At 41.3% G+C, this 25,932-nt stretch overlaps 1 protein-coding gene across 1 annotated transcript in view; it reads left to right on the plus strand.

Annotated features, from left to right (window-relative positions):
* The window catches only part of LOC132448385 (ephrin type-A receptor 6-like), a 72,168-nt gene extending 46,236 nt beyond the window's left edge, over window positions 1-25,932 (plus strand). The window contains exons 6-17 of the mRNA XM_060039607.1: window positions 7,972-8,096; window positions 8,442-8,604; window positions 11,967-12,075; window positions 15,567-15,637; window positions 16,856-16,981; window positions 17,912-18,100; window positions 20,447-20,508; window positions 21,036-21,245; window positions 22,061-22,210; window positions 22,587-22,780; window positions 23,028-23,177; window positions 23,359-25,932. Of these exons, the coding sequence (XP_059895590.1) occupies window positions 7,972-8,096; window positions 8,442-8,604; window positions 11,967-12,075; window positions 15,567-15,637; window positions 16,856-16,981; window positions 17,912-18,100; window positions 20,447-20,508; window positions 21,036-21,245; window positions 22,061-22,210; window positions 22,587-22,780; window positions 23,028-23,177; window positions 23,359-23,473 (1,664 nt within the window). The 3' untranslated portion in view covers window positions 23,474-25,932. The remainder of the gene's footprint in view (window positions 1-7,971; window positions 8,097-8,441; window positions 8,605-11,966; window positions 12,076-15,566; window positions 15,638-16,855; window positions 16,982-17,911; window positions 18,101-20,446; window positions 20,509-21,035; window positions 21,246-22,060; window positions 22,211-22,586; window positions 22,781-23,027; window positions 23,178-23,358) is intronic.

Consider the following 25,932-nt stretch of genomic DNA (forward strand, 5'->3'; position numbering starts at 1 on the left):
CCATTGCTGTAACAAGCCATTTGCCAATTTGCCAGGTCTTTCTTTCTCCTTACACAACTCATCTCCACATGAGACGTTCAGTGCACAACTATTTCTAATGACGGAGTTTATCTTCTGCCTGAACTGCATAATCGTACCCAGCTCTCCTCATTACACACAAGCACAAACAGATGTACACACGCACACAATTACACACACACACACACACACACACACACACACACACACACACACACATGCCAAACACCACGCTTTACTTTCCCACTTCCTGTCACTCTCAACTCTTTCCTCAAGCATGGTTGGCATTCATTTCCCATTTTCCAGTCTGGCTCACACCTTCACACACAGACATGTATGTTTGTATTTGCATGTATTAGCTGCATGTGTAGCTGCCTGAGTGCGAGTGAGGCTCCTGCTTTTACCAGACAATGAAGCTCTTAACCTCTGCTACATAAACAGGGCAGGATGTTGTGGATGTGAGGAAAGACATGGAAATCAAGTGTCGAGAACCTTCTGTTCTTCACAATTAATTGCTTGCAGGGAAAGTGAGGTTGGGTTCAAAATGAGTATTGATTGTGGCCAGCAACTACATGGCCTGGCTTCACAGGCCCATCCTACACATCGTTGGCTGGCCTCGTCCCTAATACGTGGGGACAAGAAGGATCAGCAGGAAGCCACAATCCAATTAGAGATATGTTCTGCCCGTGTTAGACAGACCTGTTAGTGCTACGAAATAACACAATGGGTCTTTCTTTCCGTCTTTGCTTTTTTCCTTATTTCCTTCTGTATTTATTTCGCTACTGCCTTATTTATTTGATTTTTTTGTTTTGTTTGGTTGCAAAGCATGACGCACTATTGTTATTATTTGTCTTTATCTTTTAGTTATTTGTCCGCCTAATATTGGGTAATTGTTTCCGCCTTCAGTTTTTGAGGATCACACCAAACCATGACCAAATATATATATATATATATATATATAAAAACAACGACTCCATACTAACGCTCAAAACAACGACTCCAAACTAACGTGTGTGGATTGTCAAGTAAAAAGTAGCCCAGGAGTAACTAAGTGGCAGCTATGATAACAGCTGATCAACTGATAACAGCTGATAATTGTTCGTCCCCAGACTTGGCATCGGATCATTATTTGACATGCTGAATATTTTTGCCTCAAGGACCAATAAGGTATGTCTGGAACGAAGTTTACCCAAATGGCCCAACATTTGGTACACATGCTCCTTAATCATGCCCGAACTTAAGATATATTAAATGTTTTTCTTCTGTTAAAAATGGGAGTTAGGCGAGTAGTAATGATAGTGAGATAAAATGATTATGCAAATGTAGTGCTTGTTATTATTTTATTTTATCAAGTCCACTTCAGACCAGTCCAGGAACTTTGTAGGCCTATCAATGACATCCCCCTTAGTTAATATGGAAAGTTTTGTGTCGATAGCTCAGAAAATGACATCACAATGTCATTTTCAAAATTATCACTGTTGCAGGTGCTCAGTGAGCTATTTTTCATAATGTAAGTCAATGGGGAAAGAACGCTGACTTCACCACTCCGAAGGTGAACAAGTCAAAGTTGTCAAAGTTGGTACACACAAAGAAACCATGCGTAAGCAGGTCTCTAAAAAGGAAAGCATCACTTTGACTACAGGGGGCGATATAAATCGCAATCAAAAGTTAAATGATCAGGCCCATTATTCTATTAATCACAAGTCCGCTTCAAAGTGGCCAAGGGACTTGACATTTAAGCTTTGTTGCAAATCGCATGCTTTTTCTTTTTACTTGTAGTACGGTACAGTACTGCAGCTGACCTTACAAAGTATGTATTGTTGCTCATAGTATGCATACAATTTGGACATACCACAGGCGATTACACTGATTAGCGCAACGGTAGGGCCTCCCTCCCATCCACTTTCATACGCTCAGTCGATGAGGCGTATCTTCTGCTGCTCAGAGGATGTGGGGCAGAGGAGCCACAAAGCATGCTTTTTTTCTTATGTATTTAATCATATTTTTCTTCAGATAATAAGTCATTTTGTACTTCTTTATTTTGTTTCTTCGCTCTCTCTCTGTCTGTATGTTTACTTCTTTCCTTCTTTTTTTTTTCCTTCTTTCTATTTTTCGAATCGTTATTCTCTTCTTTAATTATTTCTTTCCTTTCATTCTTTATTTTGTTTTTTCTTTCTCACTTCCTTTACTTCTTTGTTCTGTGCTTCCTTATGTATTTCTTTCCTTATTTCTATTTTCTGTCCGTCTAATTTCTGAGGGTTGCTGGTTCGATACTTAATGCCTCTAGGTCAACGTGTTTCTTGACATGAACTATATATATATGTTCCGAAACTGCCCGTGAGGACTTAAGGTCTTAAGTGCTTAGAGTGGCCAGAAAGCAAAATTAGATGACTCATGGCCATCAATTTTGCTCAGCTTCTTTGGCAGAGTGAATTCATATTTAAAACAATTGTTTCTCAAGTATTTCGATCTGGCTTTTACTTCCAACCAAAAGAATCTGTCAGTGTTTTAAATAACGTCATCCATTACCTTAATAGGGTCAAAGTACTGAAAGTCAAATTTTATAAATTAAATATAAATTATGTCGGCTCAGAGGCTTGGCATCAATTTCAGAGCTATGTTGCTGAATCAAGGAGTACAATGATTACCTCACATGGTATTAAGATTGGTTTTTCATTCACATTGACTTCTCAAGGCCAATGTAATGTTTCTGGTAGCGACCCAATTGCAGACACAAACAGGAGATTCAAGAGTAATTCATGAATGCAAAAAAAAAATGGTGAAAAAGGGAATCAAAATACAAAACAAATAATATAATAATCTACAAACAAGCAGAGAAAAGATCAGTAGCATAGGAACTTCAGACTATGGATTAGGGTTATGGTCAGGGTTAGGGTTAGGGTTAGGGTTAGGGTTAGGGTTAGATACATACATTCTGACAATGAACAACTACGGAAGGGGCTGATTTAGATGTACAAGGGAACAAAGGTGAACCTAATCATCTAATTAACACAGGTAGAGTCAATCAAGGGAAGCGACTTGGGCTAGAGAGGGGACACTTCTCGGTTGACTGAGATGCATCTGTCATTAAGTCTTGGCGTCAGGTTTTCACAGTTCACAGTTGGACAGGGAGGAAGAGGTCATCAATTCATCAATATCGGTGTGCACGTTGTATGAGCATAATTGCCAACCCTCCCGGGATTTTTCCCGGTAGTGTCCCGATGGTCACATTCCTGTCCCCGGTAGTCAGCCGGAAACAACACCATCCCCTGGCTCTCCCAATTAAGGAAAATAAATATGTATAGTTTTTCATTTTATCTTATTTTATTAATAAAAAAGTATATAGTTTGATACACAGATACTATCCAAACGTTACCCAATGCAATGGGATTGGGATTGTTGTCTGTATGCTAATGTTCGATAAAGTTACTAATTCAATTGTAAGGCGACTAGACGAGACGCCTGCGTGTTGGGATCTGCCATCCGTCAGGCAGCACCCAATCAGGTTGCTAGTGCTGCTAGAGCTAGCTACACACCTCAGCAACGTTAATAAAAGGGCACCAAATAAATAAAATAAGCAACTTTAGGTCAATGGATTTTTTGGGATGCATATATTCTTCTCTTTTTTTAGCCGGAACATTTTTCTTTTAATCTAATATTCTGTCTGCTTCTTATTTTGTGTTTCACACCATTAAACATCCACTAGAATGCAGGGAAGTCTTTAGTAGTATTAACGTCAGGGCGTTATGACCATGTCTCATTAAACAGGGGGAGAAAGCCTGATAGCCCTATGTTCATTATCGCCCGCAACAATGAAAGCCTGTCTGCAATGGCAGAATCGTTGGAATGGGCCTGAATTTGTATAGTGTGATCCCAGCATGAGGAGAGTAAGATGGTCATCGACAGGACAGAGCCCCGTCCAATTCGAACTAATAAAGCCGTATTGTACAGACTAGGAGATTTTTTGAAAGAAATTTGGAGCAGACCGATGTCCTTCAATCAATTCATCAGATTGCAACGTACAAAAGAGATGCAGAAAACAGAAGTAACAGAAGGTAAAAGGTTACAATATCAACCACCCCGGAACATTAAAAAAAATCCATAGCTTAAATCTACAAAAACTGAAAGACTGCATTCTCAGCGTGATAATAAACCCAAGATTCAGCCAAATATGACATCTCTAGAGGGACGGATATCAACGTGAATAATTCCATCGTACAAGAACCATAGCCAGTATCACACACACTTCCATTCTCTTGAGTGCAGGGAGTGTTGGCGATGATTGTTGAGGTGGTTATGTAACTAATGGTACCCAAAGACTGAAATAATGGGTTCCTTCACTGTTGCACCACCTGTGTATGAACACAGGATCCCTCCTTCTAGCGATGGCCCTCATTGCCTCTGCAATCAGAGATGTGGTTTCAGCACACAAAAGCCCAGTGACTAGCATGCTGCACCTTGATCATCTGCTGTCCCCCTACAGCCGCTTTGTGTTCGCTCTTAAAATAATCTCTGGGGTTTCATTCCCTGTGCAGGTGTAAATGTCCATGACAAAGCTAAAGTAGAACCCAGCGTCAGCATTGCTGTGCATTCCCTCAGGGGAAAAACGTCGGAGCTCCACCACTCATCATCATCGCCACTCTAGGCGCTGGGATGTTCAAATATGTGCAAATATCGCACTGATTTTTCAGCAACACTCTCCAATGAACAATCACATCAAAATCCTGTATTGTTTCCGCGGGGAAAAAATGAGGAATGCACGGTTTTACGGATAAATATTTCATAAATATACCATTATATTGCCAGGCTGCTGAAAAAAAACGAAAAGTTAGAAGTTTTAAATATCTGACAAAAGTTACTTCTGATGCCGTCAGGTTCACTCTACATGGCGATTGGCTGCGACAGCGCCGGTTCCGCCCAGCCTAGCGTCCCACACAGGGGGCCTCCGGTGGCCAACATAGTGCTGGAGCTGGGGCTGAAGCGTGTCATGGACATGAGGCTTTACGCAATGAAAAGTGTCATCCTCCAGGGTTAAGCTCACTCCAAACGCCTTCAGATCGCCAGAACCGCCACCCTAAGAGGCTGCAGTGTGAGTGCAGCGTACGTCTTCCAACGCTTGGGTCGGGGGTCCGAGCTCCCTGCTGCGTAGAGACGTGTACAATTTGTCCAACTACATATATCTAATCTCAGATCCGGCAGTCCTACTATGCTTTCAGCTACTCTGCTATGCTATAGCAGAATTCTCGAAGGAGACGGAATAGAGCCTGGGCTGTGTGCCAAAACCTGAAACGGTTGGAGTCTACAACGTGTAGATTGGAAACCTTTGCTAACCTACCGGCTGAGTTTCTGTTCGCTGTGAGCCGATTAGACACTCAACATCTCCACTTCCAGCCAGATGATTGGTCGAAATAAATGTGAAGCAAAAGAAAGTGAAATGCCCCATTCACCCTGATACGAGCCAGGTCTGATTAGTGAGACTACATATCACTCTCTCTATAGCTCATTCACCCTGATACGAGCCAGGTCTGATTTGTGAGACTACATATCACTCTCTCTATAGCTCATCTCTGTGTCTTTCCTACCCCTGCAGACCAGTGTACCGAATATAGGTTTTTATTTCCACATTTTCTGCTTCTCATCTCTCTTCTTACTTACCTTTTCTCTTCTTGCCCCATACATCATCGCTCTCTGTCCATGTCCTTTTGTTGCATGACGGATGGTTTTTAATTACCTGTTAACTCTCTGTGCTTAGCAGATACACATGATAGATGGTCCAGGGGACAATGCTAACCAACATCTGCTCAGGGCCAAGGGAGACTAAGTAGCTTCTTCCTCCCCACTATCACACTCTGTGTGTGTGTGTGTGTGTGTGTGTGTGTGTGTGTGTGTGTGTGTGTGTGTGTGTGTGTGTGTGTGTGTGTGTGTGTGTGAGTGTGAGTGTGAGTGTGAGTGTGAGCGTGTGTGTGTAGGGGGGGGGACTCTGTTCCTATACCGTTTGACAGCCATTTAGTAGCACGTGGCCTGTGACAAAACATACTTACTTATTACTGGGGGATTATTACTCTCTTTCATTATTTTTTACAGTGGACAAGGTAAATATCTGGACCTGGGGTGCTACTGTTATGGTTAATGTTACCTATTTCTTTGTTGAAGTTGTATATATTTAGAAAAAAAGAATTGGGCATTTTCCCAGTTTATTCATTAATCAACACTGAGTTGTAGTTTAGATACTAAACAGGCTAGCAGTTCATTAAACTTAAGCAGGTGTCTTTTTGCCAACATTTGCTAAATCCCACAATAAGCAGTGTGTGCGTGCGTGCTTGTGTGTGTGTGTGTGTGTGTGTGTGTGTGTGTGTGTGTGTGTGTGTGTGTGTGTGTGTGTGTGTGTGTGTGTGTGTGTGTGTGTGTGTGTGTGTGTGCTTTCGCTGTGTCCTCTGTTTCTCTCCTCATCCCTCCCTCTATATCTATCTCAGGGAATCAGGTGTTAGAACATCGTTTAAGCTTTGGCTGGGCTTCAATGCTGGCTGTATTGATTTTTTAAACAGTTAATGGAAGAACCGCAGGGCAGCAAAGCTAATTAAAATCATATGCAGGTCAAGCTCATTTAATGACTCTACATTAGTTTATGTTGAGCTTAACCACACTTGACTGGAAAATCTATCCCTTTGGCATCATAATTGACTGATGGAGCTAATGGCTTTTTAGTGTTCCTAGAGAAGCAAGATTGACGTCTCCTTCCGTGTAATTTATGAGCTGTGACACACCTTAGAGAAGCATTAGCTATAGGTGACCTCAACGTATTGTTTGGAAAGTGTCATGTGATGGGGTTGACATCAGTCAGTCTACTTATTAATTCACGTCCATCGAGTTTAAAATGTTGAGAAGTTAAAGAGGTATGTCTACCTGACTGAAATGGATGATTACTATTGTGTTGCTTTGGTTCAGCTCTCTCCTTACAAAACATTTGAAAGTCACATTCATGACGGTGGCACTTGACAGCTGCATTACAGAAGAAGTCGAGAAGAAGAAGTTGAGCATTTTTGTCTTTTAACACATTTGCATCAATGGGTTTAGGCAGTTCTTCTTTTTGAACATACTATATATCTCGTCCTTGTTTTGCGTTCCGTGTTATAATACAAAGTTAAATACCGTGTTGTTTGACCTGTCAGAACCTTGGGTCACAGGTTACACTTTGTCGCATGCAGGAATAGTGTAATGAATGGGAAGCCATGCCACTTGGGTCTTCATTTCCTGGGTGAGGTCAGTATAATCAGATCAGTGACGATATTACACAAAAATCATGAGTATACAAGCCCACAAAATAAATATACTTCGATTCATACACAGCCCAAACACAGCCCTTTAGACTCACAGATTAATCTAGTTTCAGTCGCACATGAGCTCATGTTCCATTACAGTCACAGATTGATAGGCCTATTTACCGCATAAAGGGTGTTGTTGTGCTAATTATACAAAAGAAGCCAAGCATTGAAATCAATTTCATGAAAGAAAAAAATATTTGCTGCATACAGGTAACTGATATGGTGCAAAACCCCCTTCCAATCCCCCGGGGACCTAAGAACTGAACACAAGTTCCTACGTGAGAGCTGTACATTCTGTAGGGATTGATCTAGTCTAATGTACATAAAACCATGTAATAATGCAATAATACACACATGCATGCATCTGCTCAACAGCTACCTGATACCAGTAACCCTGCACAATTCTAATTAACTTCCACAAGATTAGGTGCATTTAGCACATTTAGTGTTTTCTCTTTTCTCTGATCACTTACACAAGATGTTTTCCTCCTTTGTTGCTTTCATTTTATTTTTCCCCAAATCTTTGATAACTATTTTGTCTGAAGTGGCAACCTAAGCATCTAGAAGCATTAAAACACTTCTCGGAAAATGCTGGAAACATGAATGTTTCTGTTTGTTTGTCCCCTACTAGGTCCAACCCTGGTCGCAGCTCTGAAGAAGGACTGGGCATCTCCCTACAGCATTGCCCTCTCCTGGCACGAACCCGACAACGGGGCTCTGCCCATCCTCGATTATGAGATCAAGTATTATGAAAAGGTAGACCGTGCTCTGCTTATTGATTCCTTTTGTGTCTTTTTTTAAGGAGAAAAAGAACAGCTTGAGCAGTACAAAAGCCTAGAGGATAACATATTAAAGCAACAGTGCGCTTGTTACCAATCTGGTCCTCAATGTAAATAAAGTAACAAAAAGAAAGTAATAACACTGAGGCGATAAAACGAAAACAATGCTTCAAAAGATACAACTGCTGACATATGCTAAATTAATAGCTACTTAAAGTAGATATAAAACAACTGATGTTGACTTACCCCCTCCAAAGAACAATGTTTTTGTGGTTGATATTGTGTGTTTCTTGATGTAATCCTCTTGCCTATCCCCATCCAGGAGCACGAGCAGTTAAGCTACTCGTCCACTCGTTCCAAGGCCCCCAGCGTTATCATCAGCGGTTTGAAACCGGCAACCTGCTATGTCTTCAGCCTGCGTACGCGCACGGCATTTGGATACAGCTCCTACTCTCCGAAATATGATTACGAAACCACTTCAGACTGTAAGTAATTGTGTTAATTGCGTTTGCCCTTTTCTTTTTTTATTTGTGCCAAGTCTGATAATATAAACACAAAAAGTGTTAAGATTATGCATTGTTAATTACTGCACACTGAAACCATCAAAAAGTGTTTTGAAATATGAGGAACCACAACTTCTTCTCATGTTTTGGCCAATATTTATAGAAATGAACATTTAAAGTGAGATATTCCTTTTATATTATTATCTGATACACATCTTTAAAAAGCAGGTAGGGTTTTTGATTCCAATTAGTGATGATATTCTTCATTAAATTGGAAAAGAGCTTATAGGCTTTTGTTTGACATTATTAAGTCATGCACCGTTGATTCATTGAATTAATTTAACGTTACTCAATAACACTGTAGATTGGTACTACCTGCTTGACGTTATCTTTTGCACGGCAAATTCTCTTCCATTTGAAACAGTCTGTTTATTTAGGTTTGGTTATGTGCATTCTTTACATCCCATGGGTTTCTTCTGATGACCCCCTTGCTATACCGGTGTACTTTTGTTAAAGATGGATGCTTCAGCCTGAGCCTGGATAGGGCCATAGAGAGCTACAGTATGGTTGATAATGTTGAGTTGTTTGTATTTTGTTTGAAAGCGTCTTTCATTGTGATGTTCTTTTCTTTCATTTTTGTGAGAAGTAGTGTGTGTGTGTGTGTGTGTGTGTGTGTGTGTCATGCCATTGTGTATGGATGTGTGTCTTGTCTATGTATATGGGTTTGTGTGTGTGTGTGTGTGTGTGTGTGTGTGTGTGTGTGTGTGTGTGTGTGTGTGTGTGTGTGTGTGTGTGTGTGTGTGTGTGTGTGTGTGTGTCCTATGGGAAGTTGGTTGCACTTTTGACTCAAGTTTAGAGGAAGCTTTCCTTACTAAACAAGTTAAATACCAACCATTAGTGCAAGCTATCATACATTTAGGCTATAAATGCCAGCTTATCGTTTTTATTTTCGGCAGCCTAGGTCATGTCCACAGGCTGGTGGTCAGAGGCTTGAAATTATGAGGTTGTCCAAATGTAAAGCCAAGCAGCTTGCAACATATTGCTCAATCTCCTCCATTATAGGCAGCCGAGCTATTTGGAGGAGGAGGTGTTTTCTGTACCCATAGATTTTCTCTGTCTGTTAACAGACTGTGTGCAGAATAAGCTCATGTGTACGTATTGTCTATTCTGTGCATGTTTGACTCAAGTACTGCAACATGTTGTTTCGAGGATGTAGGGCATCAAAAGCAACTGAAAGTATTTGTGCCCTTGCAATGTATTTTATAAATGCGGACACAAATAAAGACATTTGAAATGTGTGTGTGTGTGTGTGTGTGTGTGTGTGTGTGTGTGTGTGTGTGTGTGTGTGTGTGTGTGTGTGTGTGTGTGTGTGTGTGTATGTATATGGGTTTGTGTGTGGGTGTGTGTGTGTGTGTGTGTGTGTGTGTGTGTGTGTGTGTGTGTGTGTAGGTGTGTGTGTGGGTGTGTGTGTGTGTGTGTGTGTGTGTGTGTGTGTGTGTGTGTGTGTGTGTGTGTGTGTGTGTGTGTGTGTGTGTGTGTGTGTGTGTGTGTGTTTTGACCAAAATTTTTGTCTGTGATCTTTCTATATTTCTCTCTCATTCCTTGCCAAAAATATTGAATGTCACTCTTTCTCTACTCCATGTATCTATATTTTGTTACGTTTAATTCACCTTCTGTCCTTCAGCACATTCACTTCAAATAAATTTGAGCAAGCAACAGTTGAATATATATGTAACCCAGTCTCACGGAAATATGTGACACTGTCACGTCACGTCATTTAATCTATTCATTCGTGATCTGGGACACGTAATTAATTGGGACTGCTATAATCCCAGATTACTGGGTCTCCAACCTCAATAATACAACCTCGTAATTAACAGCACAAATTTCAAACTCATTCGAAAAAGAAAAGATGAAACAGATACCTTTTTTTTCCGTTGCGGTTTGCCTACAGAGCAGCGCACCTGCATTAAATATATCTGTGAATTGTCACAATTTCCCAGAATCAAAGGTGAAAGTAGAAACGGGTGGCCAAAAGCTGTCATATTGTTAGAAATGTGTGCTTTTGGCACAAAAAAATTGAAATTAAGTGTCCCAGATCACAAATGAATAGATTAAATGACGTGACAGTGTCACGTATTTCCGTGAGACTGGGTTGATATATTTTATTTTTTGCTATTTTTCTATTCCTATCAAATGAACACAGTGCATTCTGACTGCTATCCCAAGAATTGTATTTCTATGTCCTTAATTAGATTTATATGACATGTTTATGTTGCCTAATTTATGAATCTGAGACAATATGTCACTCCTTGTTGGTGCTTAATCAAAGTCAATTTCTGTTGTGGAGGCATTTTATCTTCAATTACTCAGCTTCCCTGTGATATAGTTTGAATGATATATGGTTTAGAAAATGTGTCTGTTCCTATAGCAGCACTTGAGTTGGGACATTCCTGTTGAGCAGCAAAGAAAATTGCGCAGCAAGAATCAAGAAGGAGGATTAATGCATATGGATCTGTTCATGAAACTTTTTTATCTATTCGTGGATTAAATTAATAAGGCATGCTTATGTTTATGCCATGTTATATCTGTGTCCAAATTGGCCACTGGGATCTATTTGAACCTCTATAAATCATGTGACAAGTCATGGCTGTTTAGACCCCTTCAAACCCATTAATATCTCTCTCTCTCTCTCTCTCTCTCTCTCTCTCTCTCTCTCTCTCTCTCTCTCTCTCTCTCTCTCTCTCTCTCTCTAAGTGGCTCTATGCACACACACACACACACACACACACACACACACACACACACACACACATACACACACACACACACACACACACACACACACACACACCAAAGCGTCACACTTGCATTGAAACCCTCATGAGTTCCTGCTCACCAGGCTTGTTGCACTGCTCCCGATATCCAATTAATATTCCTTTAGTGTGAAATATTATAGAAATGAGCTTGGTAATAGCAATCATCTTTCAATTATCTGGGATTCGTTAGCCTATTGAAGAGACAGAGCAAATGAAAAATCATGAATATCAAACAGGACCAATTGAGCCCAATGCTCATGAAATGAATCACAATTTCATGAATGAATAATATTAATTAAATGGCACAAGGCATAAAAATCATTGTCATGAAGGGCCTAATAGGGTTTTTCAGACACACCAGGAGTATATCGAACATCTATTTATCCGTACTCTCTTCCTATTAAAAAAAAGTGAACAGTCCATCAAACAGGATCGAAAATAATGAACATATCTCCATTATTTTCATCAACACCCCCTCATAATCCCCACTCACTCCCCTCATCCCCTCTCTCTGCTCTCCACTAGCCTCTAAGATCGTGTCTGACCAGAGGCAGGTCCTGGTGATCGTGACAGCAGCAGTGGGGGGCTTCGCTCTGCTCGTCATCCTCACCCTTTTCTTCCTCATCACCGGCCGGTAAGACCCAAAGAACTTCTCTTCTAGGCCTTTCCTATGATCGGTGCCTTCATGTGTGGGAGTTGATCGGCTACTCTGAAAATATCTCTGTATCGCTTTGCCTTTGATTCAAATGTGTATTTAACTTTAGTAACCTTGGTCACCGTGACTGCCATTGTGTTGTTCAATGTTTCAATGTGTGGTGCAATCGGTATTGCTTTTGTTTTGTTAATATTGTTCATAAAATTTTTTTGTGAAAAATGTGTTGGAGAACGTGAAAAATAGGATGGATAAGTAAGGGACACCGCAGTTATGAACATGTTGAGTTATTGTGTGCTACAGCCCCAACGGACAACACAGTCTATTGAGTTGCTGCTTGTGTTGATTAATGAATCACAGGGCTGAATAAACGCAGCACTATGCATTAATTTGCATAACGTTGACCAAGTTCTGCTTTTGTCACGCCCCTTAATGGGCCTCACCGTTAGGGTCCTTGAAGGAAAAACACAAGCCCAACGGGCTCTTTCAAAGGCAGGTACTAAGATGTATTTTGGAGACGTAATTTATGTAGCTTAATAAAACATATGTTTAAAAATATACCTTTTTTATGAAGTTCAAGTTGTCTGACAATTGGTTAAAGGTCAAGTCTATTTTAGAATAAAGTCGACCTAATAAATTAGAACATTTGTTCCGTGGCAAAGAAAATGTAATTACTGTATGAGAAAAAAACGGACACACAAAAACGGTTCATGCAGGTGCGGGGGCTGCTGCGGTTTCAAGCAATGTCACGAGACACATCACACTTGCTTGAGTGCTAATGCGCTTTATCACTCGTGGAAAAATGTCTCTGCCGGAAGTAGCAAACCTCTTAAATTGTACAGAGAATTACCCCCATTAAAATACTTTATAAAAGATTTCAAGAAATCTAAAGTTTTCCAATTCATTGTGGGACTCAAACAGCATGGTGAAAAATAAATTCTACCAAATGATTTTGGGGTCTACCTGCCCTTTTAGGGATAACTGTGGATGTAGTTAATGTTTCAGCGCCTCTAAGGAAGTCAGCACCACAAACAGCTGCTGTCGGCTGTTAAACTTTATTACGATATTTGGACATTTAGAACGGAACACTATCTACCTTTTTTTTTATTTATTACATAATGTGGTATTTTATTTTTAGAGGGGCCTACCTCTAGATAAAACGTTGACAAGTGTATAAATGCAACGCTTCAGGCTTCAAATGTTCCATGTTTGAACAAGCTTTCACCTAGCCCACTAAAAATTACAAAAACACAATTTTTCATAGATGAGTCTTGCCCCATGTAGGAGGGATTTTTGCTCTCTGTCAATTTTAAAAATAGCAGTGTAGGTACTCAAGCTTTGAGTGAGAAGCAGCGATATGGGTGATTTGCTTCACAGAAAAGGACATCACTCCCGGTTCCTCTTTATAGCTATGGTATAGGCTCCATGTTAGCCTTAAATTGGCATTGTTCCAAGTTACCTGTGATCTAGCTATGGTTATGCAAATCTATGATTACATTTAATGAATGTGGGTGTTCCGGTCTGTGTGTGTGTGTGTGTGTGTGTGTGTGTGTGTGTGTGTGTGTGTGTGTGTGTGTGTGTGTGTGTGTGTGTGTGTGTGTGTGTGTGTGTGTGTGTGTGTGTGTGTGTGTCAGTGTCAGTGTCAGTGTCTGTGTCTGTGTCTGTGTCTGTGTGTGTGTCTGTGTCTGTGTCTGTGTCTGTGTCTGTGTCTGTGTCTGTGTGTTTGTGCCATTAAATGTTTATCCTTCTTTAAAGAAAATTGTATAACTCCGGATCACAAAGAGGCTCACAGTGTGTGAGAGGCCTTCAGGACTCACCCCACATAAGGACATATGGATGAAGGGGATCAGTGGTTCAGGCTGGGGAAGGCTGATAAAGACACATAGCACTATTTCTTTAATAAACCCATCAGCCCCATCCTCCAAGGTCAACAGCAGCTTGCCAAATCCCCCTCACCTCTTTCCCTGCCTTCTCTTTTCATCTGTTCCTGTGGTCCACATGCAACGTTACCTAGGCCTGTTATCGGCTCTGTCCATCGGATCCCCAGGCCGACACAAAAGCTTCACTCAGCGGGAGCCCAACCTGGCAACCCCCGGCTTCGCTGCTCTTTGACATTAGCTCTAACCTGCTAACCCAGATTATGTGACAGTTGGGAAAAATAGTTATTCCGGCCCATGGCCAGACATGACTCTTGCTTCACTATGAATGTAATTGATGGATTACGGGCCCAGTTTTTATAATTTGTCTGAATAACAACAATTAGCGTTTTATAGTTTTATAAAATGCTGTTACTGTTGAGGATTTTAATGTTATTGGAGTTATCAAAATGTTTCATAATGGTGGGAAAAGAAGAAACACAATTGTCAAAATGGCCGAAAAGAAGCTGATGAATATTCAATGAATTTTCCATTTGGAATAACAGCTAACCTTTTTAAATTTGTGTGTGTCGGGGGGGAACCATGAAACGCAAGATCTCATTCCCTTAATGCTGCTTTTACAGATTTCGTCCCTTATTTATTTATATTATTGAGGTTGGAGACCCAGTAATCTGGGATTATAGCAGTCCCACTATGTTTGAAGGAACTTCTGGGGGAAAACGGGAAAGAACCTCGAACCAAAAACTGTTACGCCTTGTTTCCTGTTTCGTTAGAGAGACATTCAACCGAGGAAAAACTCTCAGAGCTTTCAGAGTTTCAGAAGAGGATTATAATAAGTGTATTTCTACAGTAGCCAGTCTACAAAGAATTGATTTGAAAGCCCTGCAGACATTCAGACAGTATGCTACTGCTAAAAGAAGTTTTAAATGTGTAAAAACAATGTTTCGCCAATGACATGCTTACAGATCCAGGACTTCAGCAACATGATTGGTCTAAGCAAGTAAGAAAAAAAAGACAGCGACAGAAACGCCCGTTCGAACAGATTCAAGCTTTTCTCCCATAAGACTTTAGATGTTCCTCTAAAGTCTGATTTGTGAGACTAGATTCCCAGCATGATAAAGTTCCCCGATGGTGCGTCGCAGTGCGCGACGTCCATTTTGTCCAGCGCCGCCCATCCGGCATCAGGTTGTAAGGTGTCTGCCAGCCGTTCAGCACCTGATAATACTCTGTCAATCACCGAGGGTTCACTGGGTGAGAAGAGGCCTGGGAGAGTATTATCTAGACTCTTAAGGCCTTTATATGGTCCCACGTTCCCACAACTCAATGACCACACAGACGCTTCAACGCCGTCGGGAACGTTTATGGTTCTGCGTCGGGTTTTAGTGAGCGGACCAATCACAGCCCTCGCTGCTGCGTCGCCTCGACGGAAGGTTACGATCTTTGGGAGGCGCACGTCCGGCCCTCGCGGTGGACACAAGGAGGGTCCGCAAGGACGTAAGGGGTCCGTAACACCCTTGCGTTGCGGGAACGTGGAACCATAAAGAGCCCTTTACTGGAAAGATTACTGGTCATTAATAATCGTTCTTTGTCTCCAAGGTGCCAGTGGTATATGAAGGCCAAGATGAGCTCAGAAAAAAAGAGGCGAAGTAACAACCAGAACGAACATGGTAATATTTCTAATCCCGCTTCTCTGGAGCTTTCCTTTCCTTTTTTCCACTTCATCCATGCAGATCTTTGTCACATTTACCTATTTTTTCCTCATCACTTTTTTTTTTGCCCATCAATTTTGTCTTTTCTTCTCTTTCTCAGCATAACTCACTCACATCAGCTCACTTGCTTTTTGACAGGTTCTGAGTGGTAAGTTGAATTTCTTTTCAACAACAAACGTGTTTTGTTGATTTGAAGTGAAAGAAATGCAGACAGGAAGGGCCCTACACCTCTTCTCACACAAGCTCCAGGAAAATCCTGACACCTTTTCTCATTCAGTCCTATTTTCTCAGTCTTTTACTCCCTTTCCATTGTCTTCCATTCTTCATCACCTTCATCTCTTCTGTGGTGATTTTGGAGTTTTTTCACGGGAGTGAAGGGAGACAGAAGTTATCGTCTTTGAGACAGAACCCAAGCTGTGTTCCGAAGCCTTGGCTGCAGCCTTTATAGTGGGGCTCCTCGGTTACATAGTCTCTCCTACGATTGCCCCTTGGTCCAGTTAGAGAGATGAAGAATGAATCCATGAAGAATGAATGTGAGCTGGTGGAATGTGAATCCATTGAGTCCCAGTTTACTGCCCTTCAGTTAACAGTATCACTTTAAAGGAGGAAAGACCTGATCAATTGTATGAACAAAACAAGCTTGTCCAAAGCTTATTATATTATTAGCTGAAACAATCAACAATTTCGCATACAACCCTTTTAAGCCTACCAACTAAGGCAAATTTGTCTTGTGTGAAGCAGTAGCAGTAGGTAATAGTTGTATTAATAATCAGTATGGAGGAAATTAAGATTGCATACGCAAAAGGTTTAAATATTCACCATGACCTATTGTTTGTTTAGATTATTTTACCATCTCAAATTATATCATAGCTTGCTCTGGATGGGAATATCAATCTAGTTGTTATTTCTAAAGCTAACCTAAGATTAACTGTACACCGCATACCGAACAGAAACACACACATACCTACACACACCCTACACACATACCCACACTCAGAAGACACAAACACAACAGAGACCACCCTCCCCAGCCACACACACACACACACACGCACGCACGCACGCACGCACACACACACACACACTGTATTAAGTATTGTATTAAGTATCCTTTCCGACGGTCCTCTCATGAACAGTTTGGGCTTATTCTTAGCGTCTGTCTCTCCTGTTCCACAGTTCCGTTCCCTGGGATTAAGACCTATGTGGACCCTGACACGTACGAGGACCCCACACAGGCTGTCCACGACTTCACCAAGGAGATTGACCCCTGTCGGATCCACATTGAAAGGGTGATCGGAGCCGGTGTGTATACATGTGCACAGCTTCTGCTCTAACAATGTTTACATTATTCAGTATTAGTCCCTTTTATATCACTTGTTCACTTATATACGTCATTTCTTTGTTACTACTTAATTTTCCTTCTGAATGACTATTGCTACTTTATTGTTTATTTTTTTGTCAATAGATGGAGCTGACAAGCATTTCACTATCACGTAAACTTCAAATTTAAACACAGATTAAATAGATGCATCCCTAATGTTTCTGTTGTCACAATAAATTAAGTAACTTCTTCAATAAGAAGAAATCAGTTTCCATTCTCCACACTTATCATGAAATGCCTTGGTTCCCATTGAGTGCACAAGAATAAACATACAGTGTGTAACCGGCTTCCTTTGTTTATCTGAACATCTTGAAGTTATTTAGAGAACAAAACACTTTGTACATATTTTTTTTCAAGATGGTTGTGTTACCCTGAATCGAAGTGGTTGAACGCTTTGAGGAAACAGGTTATTTACTCCAACACTGCCACCTGGTGGTATCATGTGGTCCCTTAGGTCAGTGCTGATCTCATGCTCACAGGCTACTCTGGGTCGGTTAATTCTCAATAATGTTTGTGGGTGCGTGCATCCGTCTGTCTATCTGTCCCTCTGTCTATGTGGGTGCGTGCATCCGTCTGTCTATCTGTCCCTCTGTCTATGTGGGTGCGTGCATCCGTCTGTCTATCTGTCCCTCTGTCTATGTGGGTGCGTGCATCCGTCTGTCTATCTGTCCCTCTGTCTATGTGGGTGTGTGCGTGGGTTCCTGTCTGACTGTTTGTCTGCCTGTGTTTGCGTGTGTGTGTGTGTGTGTGTGCGTGCGTGTACATATGTAATGTATATGTACAGGCCTCTGGGTGAGATGTCAGTTCACACCTTTTTGTGTGTCTCTGTGTCTTTGTTATGGGGTCAAAAGGTGAATTCGGTGAGGTGTGCGGCGGCCACCTACGAACGACGGCGGGAAAGAAGGAGATCCCGGTGGCCATAAAGACACTGAAGGGCGGTCACATGGAGAGCCAGAGGCGGGACTTCTTGCGAGAGGCATCCATCATGGGACAGTTTGACCACCCTAACATCATTCGGCTGGAGGGTGTGGTCACTAAAAGTAAGGATGTGTTGCGGGGCTGGCTGGCTGTGGGGTGGTGGAAATCTATTTAAGGACATATTTACCGTGATATTATAAAAACGTGCATCAAATTTACTTTTTTTGGAATAAAGGCGAGATAAAAATCGAGTGCGAATGAGGATGAGACGTTGTAAAAGTGCATTACTTACTGCTCATCGACTTTTCTCTGAATCTTTTAGTGGTCACATCACAGGTGGCCCTTTCTAGCGGTGCCCCTGGTTTGAACTAAATTCGGAGTGTGTGTGTGTGGTGAGTATGTGAGCGTGTGCACGCCTGGGCACGCGCGCGCGCGTGTGTGTGTGTGTGTGTGTGTGTCTGTTTTATGGAGCACACCCAGCGCAACATATGGTTGTTTTTACAGGGGGTTCATAAAGTGAGCCAGCGGTGTGAATGTTAATGCAGGCCCTGAAAGGCTCACCACCTCCTTGCCCATCAGCAACAGCACACAGGGACGAGATGAAGAACGCCGCTTTAATGCTGAAGGCCCATTGATAAGATATGCGTTGTCAGATAGTGATAAGATTAGAAGGTATTTTATTAATCCCTGACTGGAAATGTTGAGTGTCACAGCAGAAAGGACAGGACAGCAGAAGAAATGAAGAGAAATTTAATTATGAGTTATAGATGAAAAAACTATAAATATGGTCAATATATCTATATCAGCAACATGAGTAGTAGCAATGTAATTGTAAATTGATAATAAATCATAGGCATGCCGATCATGCAGAAGGAGGGTGCTTTGGTCAGCAGTACACACATTGAAGGTCATTGTTGCGTTCTCACCACCACATTGTTAAAACTAAAAATTTCTGTCATATATTCTGTATTCTGTCAAAAATTTGCAATCAATCGGGACAGTACTTTTGGCTTTAATTGTAATGCAACTGTAGCCTGGTCCTACCAGACTCTCGTACTTAATTTCATTTGCACAGAGAGTCTGGACCTACACAATTGACAAACGTTAACTCACTTGAAGGCTGCTGTCTGTTGAAGTTTAAAACTATTGCATCTGCCCAGTGCCACTCTGGATCTGCCATAACCAATCGCTAACGTTTGGCCGGGAATCACTTTGCGCGCAGGCTGTAAACAAACCAAACACCGTGCGTGAAGATGTCCGTCAACGAGAGCTGACTTAAACGTCATTGTTCTCAGCCACTCCCTCTGTTCGCTGATTGGACGTAGAAAATTTGGACGGAGAAAACCCACTAACGTACCCCAGACGTAGTACTGAAGGGAAATTCAACTTGAGCGGAAGTATTTAGGCGGGCGGATCCAGGCTAGTGCAACTGAAGACAACTAACAATAATAATAATCTACGTTGCAATATGTCATTTCAGAAACCAAAGCATGTTCTTCAGAAAACAAATTCCCTTTTTTCTTTGTCCTTATGATACAATTATTTGATGTATATATATATTTATATGATATAAAGTATATCTGTCATGGGCATATTAAAAGACAAATCACAATGATGTTGATGGTACTGTATCATATTTGCGTGGCTTATTACAAGTTGAATATGAACCAAGTTTTCAATTTCCCAGACGTATACCCATCACACACAGACCATATTTGTACGCACACACACACACACACACACACATTTACAGATGCAGCATAACACTTCATCTTCTTTTATTCATCAGTCTGTATATTTGTATCATTTTAGTTTCTTTTCCACTTCCTTTTCCCACAGCCTCCATCTGTTGTTGCTCTTCTGAGACTAATTAAGGCGAGGCACTGTGCTGTGACTAGGCTGTCATTTACCTGCGCACAAAAAAATTGTTGGCTTTAGGTGGAAGTAAACAGGTGTGCTTGCTTTCCTTCATGCACCGCAATACAGCTCCCACTACACTGTTCCCACAGCTGAATTATTAGTTCAGGAAGGACAAACATTATCCTTGTTAAATATGTACCGTGTATTCATTCTATGAGCATGTCACAGAACAGCATGACGGGATCTCAGGATGATATGTGCGTAGGAAAGGTTTAGCCGAACATAAACCTTTGTATGACTCTATGAATTGTAGCTAAGGTTTTTTGTGCAAATCGTTTCTGGAATAAGTAACATGCACATAAAATGTGCAAGTGTAACTTTGCACTCTCAAGATGAGGACAATGTTAGGAGCACTGTGATAGCACCATATGTCCGTGCACCTTGGGACCGTGTTCATTGACTCCACAGTCCACAACAGTGAACAGCGAACAATGTCCTTGGTACTTGAGTCTGTTTCGATAAGGCACTTTGCTTTGTTCCCCACTCTGCCTTCAAGCATTGCATCTCTAGCCATTTTTTCAGTGTATTGTGTGTTTCTGTGGATGCAGGCCGGCCAGTGATGATCGTGGTGGAATACATGGAGAACGGCTCCCTGGACTCCTTCTTGAGAGTAAGCGGGCACAGAAACATTGACGCAATATGTGTGTATATTTCTATATCCAAACAGCTCAGGCACATTTATCTCAACTAACTAGAATACACTGGTCTGGAGGATGACAAGCCGAAAACATACAACTTAGCGATGTCATATGTTGTGAATGTGTCTCTTATAACTGTTGAACATTGATATTTATCTTTTATATATATCATATAATAATTTTCATAGCTCCTTTCAAGAGGAAAAGGCATTTTTCACCGACAACTAGTAGGTTAGAAAGACAGGTTGAAGTCAACCAACACATATCCCAACAAAATGGTTACACATATTACACTCTACATCGTGAAACACGATATATACAATCTCTGTGTGTGTAACAGTGTGTGTCTAAATCGTACACACATTCAAACCTGTTTGAATGTGGCAAACACACATTTCAATGTAATACACAATTGAATTAGTCCAAAATCAACCTTTGCTAAATAAATGACAATAATAATAACATACATTTCTGCCATTTCCAATGCCTTCCCTCTTAGCAACACGACAGTCATTTCACGGTGATCCAGCTGGTGGGCATGCTGCGTGGCATCGCCTCGGGCATGAAGTACCTGTCCGACATGGGATACGTCCATCGGGACCTGGCGGCTCGGAACATCGTGGTCAACAGCAACCTGGTGTGCAAGGTGTCCGACTTCGGCCTGTCCCGAGTCCTGGAGGACGACCCGGAGGCTGCCTACACCACCGCGGTACGGCTCCCGCTCCTCAAACCCTTACATACCCACAACCCTGCACCTATGAATTCATCAAGTTTCATCATGTTCAACTCAGTGACACGTTAAGGCATGAGGGAGACACGTTTGTCCAGACGTGTCATGTTTGCTGGTCCGTCTCACAACCCAGTCGCCAAAAGCACTCGTTGACGCTGTATGTTTTAGTTGTGTTTTAGTTCTTGCGTGGTTTCTTGTTCCGGTCTCAACATAAGATGATTGCCACCTGTATTATCAGCATGCATTGATGTGGTGGTGCCAGGACAAAGTACTATATCATAATTTGCTGAATAGAATTTGAAGCGTTTTATTAATTTGTTTTGCTATATTGTCACAATATTAAAGATAAATTGTTGAATATAAACTCGATTATATTCAGTTATACGGATAGTTCAAGTTCTTGATTCTGATTGAATTTAAGCTGTTTTAAAATGCACCTGTGAATGCAATAACAATTCATTTTTTAGTTTTAATGCGCAGCCAATCTCAAACTGTACAATTTATGGCAACGTCCAGATGAACGATAACAATCACCCCAATCATTAAAACTAAGATAAGCCTGTATGCTAGCCTGTTTTGCCAGCCATTTTGTTGTCTTGAGGAACTATGACCACTACAGATCATCATGCTTAAGAATGATGATTTGTTTTCGATAAATGATTGCATTTGATTTGTGCTTATCAGTGCCCCCTTGCTGTCAGATAATGACTGTAAACCCCGGCCTCTGGTGGCTAAATTCTCAAATATACCATGTGTAATACACCAGATCTGTGACATGTTGTGTCTGTTTTTAGGGCGGTAAGATCCCTATAAGATGGACCGCTCCGGAGGCCATCTCCTACAGGAAGTTCTCCTCTGCCAGTGAGGCGTGGAGTTACGGCATCGTCATGTGGGAAGTGATGTCGTACGGGGAGCGGCCATACTGGGAGATGTCCAATCAGGATGTGAGCAGGCTAACTTGTAATTGCACCACAAGTATTAAAGAGTCATGCTCTTTAATACCCCTGAGTACCCCTTTTAAAGGTCATCCCTGTCTTCCTCACAGTGTGGACTGAACTGATTTAACCATGGCTACCAAGAGGTTTATTATAGAAAGACAATTAGCCTATGAATAAACCACTCAAAAAAGTGTTACCCAAATGTTACTTGGGGTTCAGCAGGGGGTCTTGTCACCGTATCACACAATGGGAGACACCCTTTGCACTGGGCCTACAGGGATTTGAGAAAGGCTTGTAGCAAGGAATGGCTTTAAGGAAACATTTTTGGCCGAGTACAATAATAGCATGTTCCAATAAGACGCATGGCTCTGTCCCACGCCAGGTCATTCTCTCCATTGAGGAGGGCTACCGACTTCCGGCTCCGATGGGCTGCCCAGTGGCCCTTCACCAGCTAATGTTGCACTGCTGGCAGAAGGAAAGGAGCCACAGACCTAAGTTTGAGGACGTGGTGTCCTTCCTGGACAAACTCATCCGCAACCCTAGCAGCCTGCTGGCACTAGTAGAGGACATTGAAAGGTGAAGTTTGGCGAGTAAAGTGGACACAGAACAGATTGCAGTTTTGTAAACAGCATGTAGGCTTTAGTTTGTTTTATAGAAATGTTATCGATTTAATAAATCAAATAGTTCAATGTATGCTAATCCTATTCTCTATATATATATATATATTTATTTATTTATTTTTGAACCCATTGTCTGTAAATGATCTAGCCGAGCATTGTTGGGTTAGAACCTAAATTAATTCCTTTGCTTTTATTTGTGTCAGTCCCCCAGAGTCTCCAGGGGAAGTCATGGATTATCCCATGTTCATCTCCATCGGGGATTGGCTCGACTCCATAAAGATGAGCCAGTACAAGAGCAATTTCATGACAGCGGGCGTCTGCACACTGGATTCTGTTGCTAGTATGAGCATCGAGTGAGTAGAAAACCAAAAACACGAATTACTTTTTGTGTATTTGTGCATGTGCGTTCCTGTGCAGGTGGGCCACCTATGCTAACGTATGTCTTTCCGTGCATTGTGCTCCTCTCCGATTTGATTGGCCTACACCAACGTTGTGTCATGTCTGTCTGTGTTTCCCCCTCCCCTCTCGCCCTAGAGACGTCAGGCACATAGGAGTGGAGCTGATCGGCCACCAGAGACGGATCGTCAGCAGCATACAGACCTTGCGTCTCCAGCTTTTACACGAACATGACCAGGGCTTCCACGTGTGAGGCCCCCTGCACACACACCTTGGGAAGTACAGCTCAGTGGACTAGAGGGATGGGATATCTAGAAGGCCAGATGGACACTTGCAGACTGTGCCTCAGCGGGCCACGAAACAGTGGGACCGAACGTTGAGTCTTACCAGATAGCAGATCAACTACCTTACTGGACTGAACACACATCTTCTTCCCACAATAATATAAAGAAAAGCTTTTTATTTTTTGAAACACCTCCGTGAACTTCCTTGGGCCAAGCAGTGAAGAGAGGCGGACTCTGTGGAAGCTAGCCTGGCCAAAACTTAGGGGAATGTAATGCCTTGTTGCAGCAGTACTTTATATGTGAAGCAAAGATACTTAGAGATGTGAATTTGCGAATGTAATCTGCTTTTTTTATTACACATTTTGGGTCATGTAGCTGCTATTGGAAGGACGATTGAAAATCCTTGATTGAATGATTTAGAATCCTATTATGAATATAATTATTTATTTAGCTTTATTTATCTCCAGCGAATCTGGTGTGCTAATACTTGAAGGAAGAACAATGAAAGTGTATAGACAATTTATAAATTAGTATTATTATTATCATAATCTATTACATGTTGTTGTGGAGTACTGTATGTGAAAGACCTCGTGAATCTGGATTGTATGAAATTTAGTTTGATTTATATATTAATTATAACGAAAAAAGCAATACAGACACATGACTCATCGAGTTAAACTTTGATATAATAGAAATTGAGATCAAAGCACTATCCATCCACTGTCTTCATTTAATCATCCATCCGATTGTTCTTATTTTCTGGTTGATCTTGTTTGCCGTCCTGTAGAAAAAACGGCTGCACAAACAGTGGGAATGAACATGCCAGCTCCTTCCAGTCAGTAAACAGTACAGAGTCAAACTGTAAAGTTTGACTCGTTATATTGTGAATGATGATTTCACATAGGAAATCTTTCCACTCAGATCAACTGAACCCTTCTGATATCCTACATGTGGTAGTTGCAGCAGTACCTCCAAGGGATGGTACATCCTACCACTAGTCTAGCAGTTTAACTACTATCACTACTATCACTATGACTACTAGTATGTGGACAGTACTGAAGTCGAATTTGGTTCAGCCTCAGTTCAGCCTCAACGATAGGACCTAACCTCTTAAGATAATATTGTTGATTTAGGCCCAATCCCATTTTTACCCCTTACCCCTTCCCCTTACCCCTCCCCCTTGTTTTGAAGGGAGAAGGGGAAGGGGTAAGGGGAAGGGGCAAGGGGAAGGCACAAGGGGGTAGAAATGGGGTAAGGGGTAGAAATGGGATTGGGCCTTAGTCTCATTGGAATCTCCTTCATTTAAGAAGGGTGCGTGAGCATTGTTTCCCCATTGTGAGCATATTCAGCAGGAGAGATGGAAACGATTGTAGCATTCTGGTTCAATGTTTTCTTTTGCATCATGACATGAGTACACAAGAGGATAAGCGAATGGGATCTTCAAAAGCAGATTAAGTCATAAAAGGATCATATTGTATGATATAAAATTCTATGAAATATAATGATATACACGATTTACGCTATTGTGACCACTGGATCCAATGGAATTGTAGTTTGAGCTGAAATGGGTTTTGTTCACAGTAATGCTGTTTTCATGATAGCAGATGTGTTAGATGTGTAAAATGACGTATATATATGAAATGGAGGGTGAAGAGACACCGGGAAAATAATACTATGAAACGTTGGTGGCATTGGCTGCAGTGAAGGTTCCTGGAGACATTGGGGAAAGGTCATAGCACTGATAGTGTATTACAGATATAGCAGAGATATGGATGACAACACAAACTAAAGACCAAGTAATGAGAAAAAGTATTATAATATCTAAAGACATAATTCATCATGCTAATGTAAAACCGAATAGTCTCACAAACCCAGATTGCCTTACAATACAATAATCCTACGTAGAAACACCTTAGAGTTAAAGAATGTTTTACGATTATCATGGGCCAATGCCATTAGTAATAAGCTGAATTTATACAGTCAGATATATTGGAGAGATTTTTACTGTCGATGTCGGGCAGAAAGCTGTCTCTATATGTATAGAGTCACAGGAAGGCTTAGCTAATCAGGGCTAGAGAATGCAATTAAAAAAGGAAGACATATTCTTACAAAAACACACACACACACACACACACACACACACACACACACACACACACACACACACACACACACACACACACACACAATTACATGTACCCTGTCCCTCTGCAGATTATAACAAATATGAAATGCTGTTTGTTTAGCATGTCTTTCTGCTGAGCAATGGTAGGCTGCTCTTTTGTACGAAGTACAAGTATACTTATTATTCTTGTATTTTTTATTTTTCTATGATTTCCAAAGAAATGTTGTAGATCTTGCACACTTAATCTGTTAAAGCAGATATGTATTTGCGAATAAAGGTGAACATTTATGGTGGTTGAACAGT

Source organism: Gadus macrocephalus, chromosome 20 (assembly GCF_031168955.1).
Source record: "Gadus macrocephalus chromosome 20, ASM3116895v1".
Classification (NCBI taxonomy): Eukaryota; Metazoa; Chordata; class Actinopteri; order Gadiformes; family Gadidae; genus Gadus; species Gadus macrocephalus.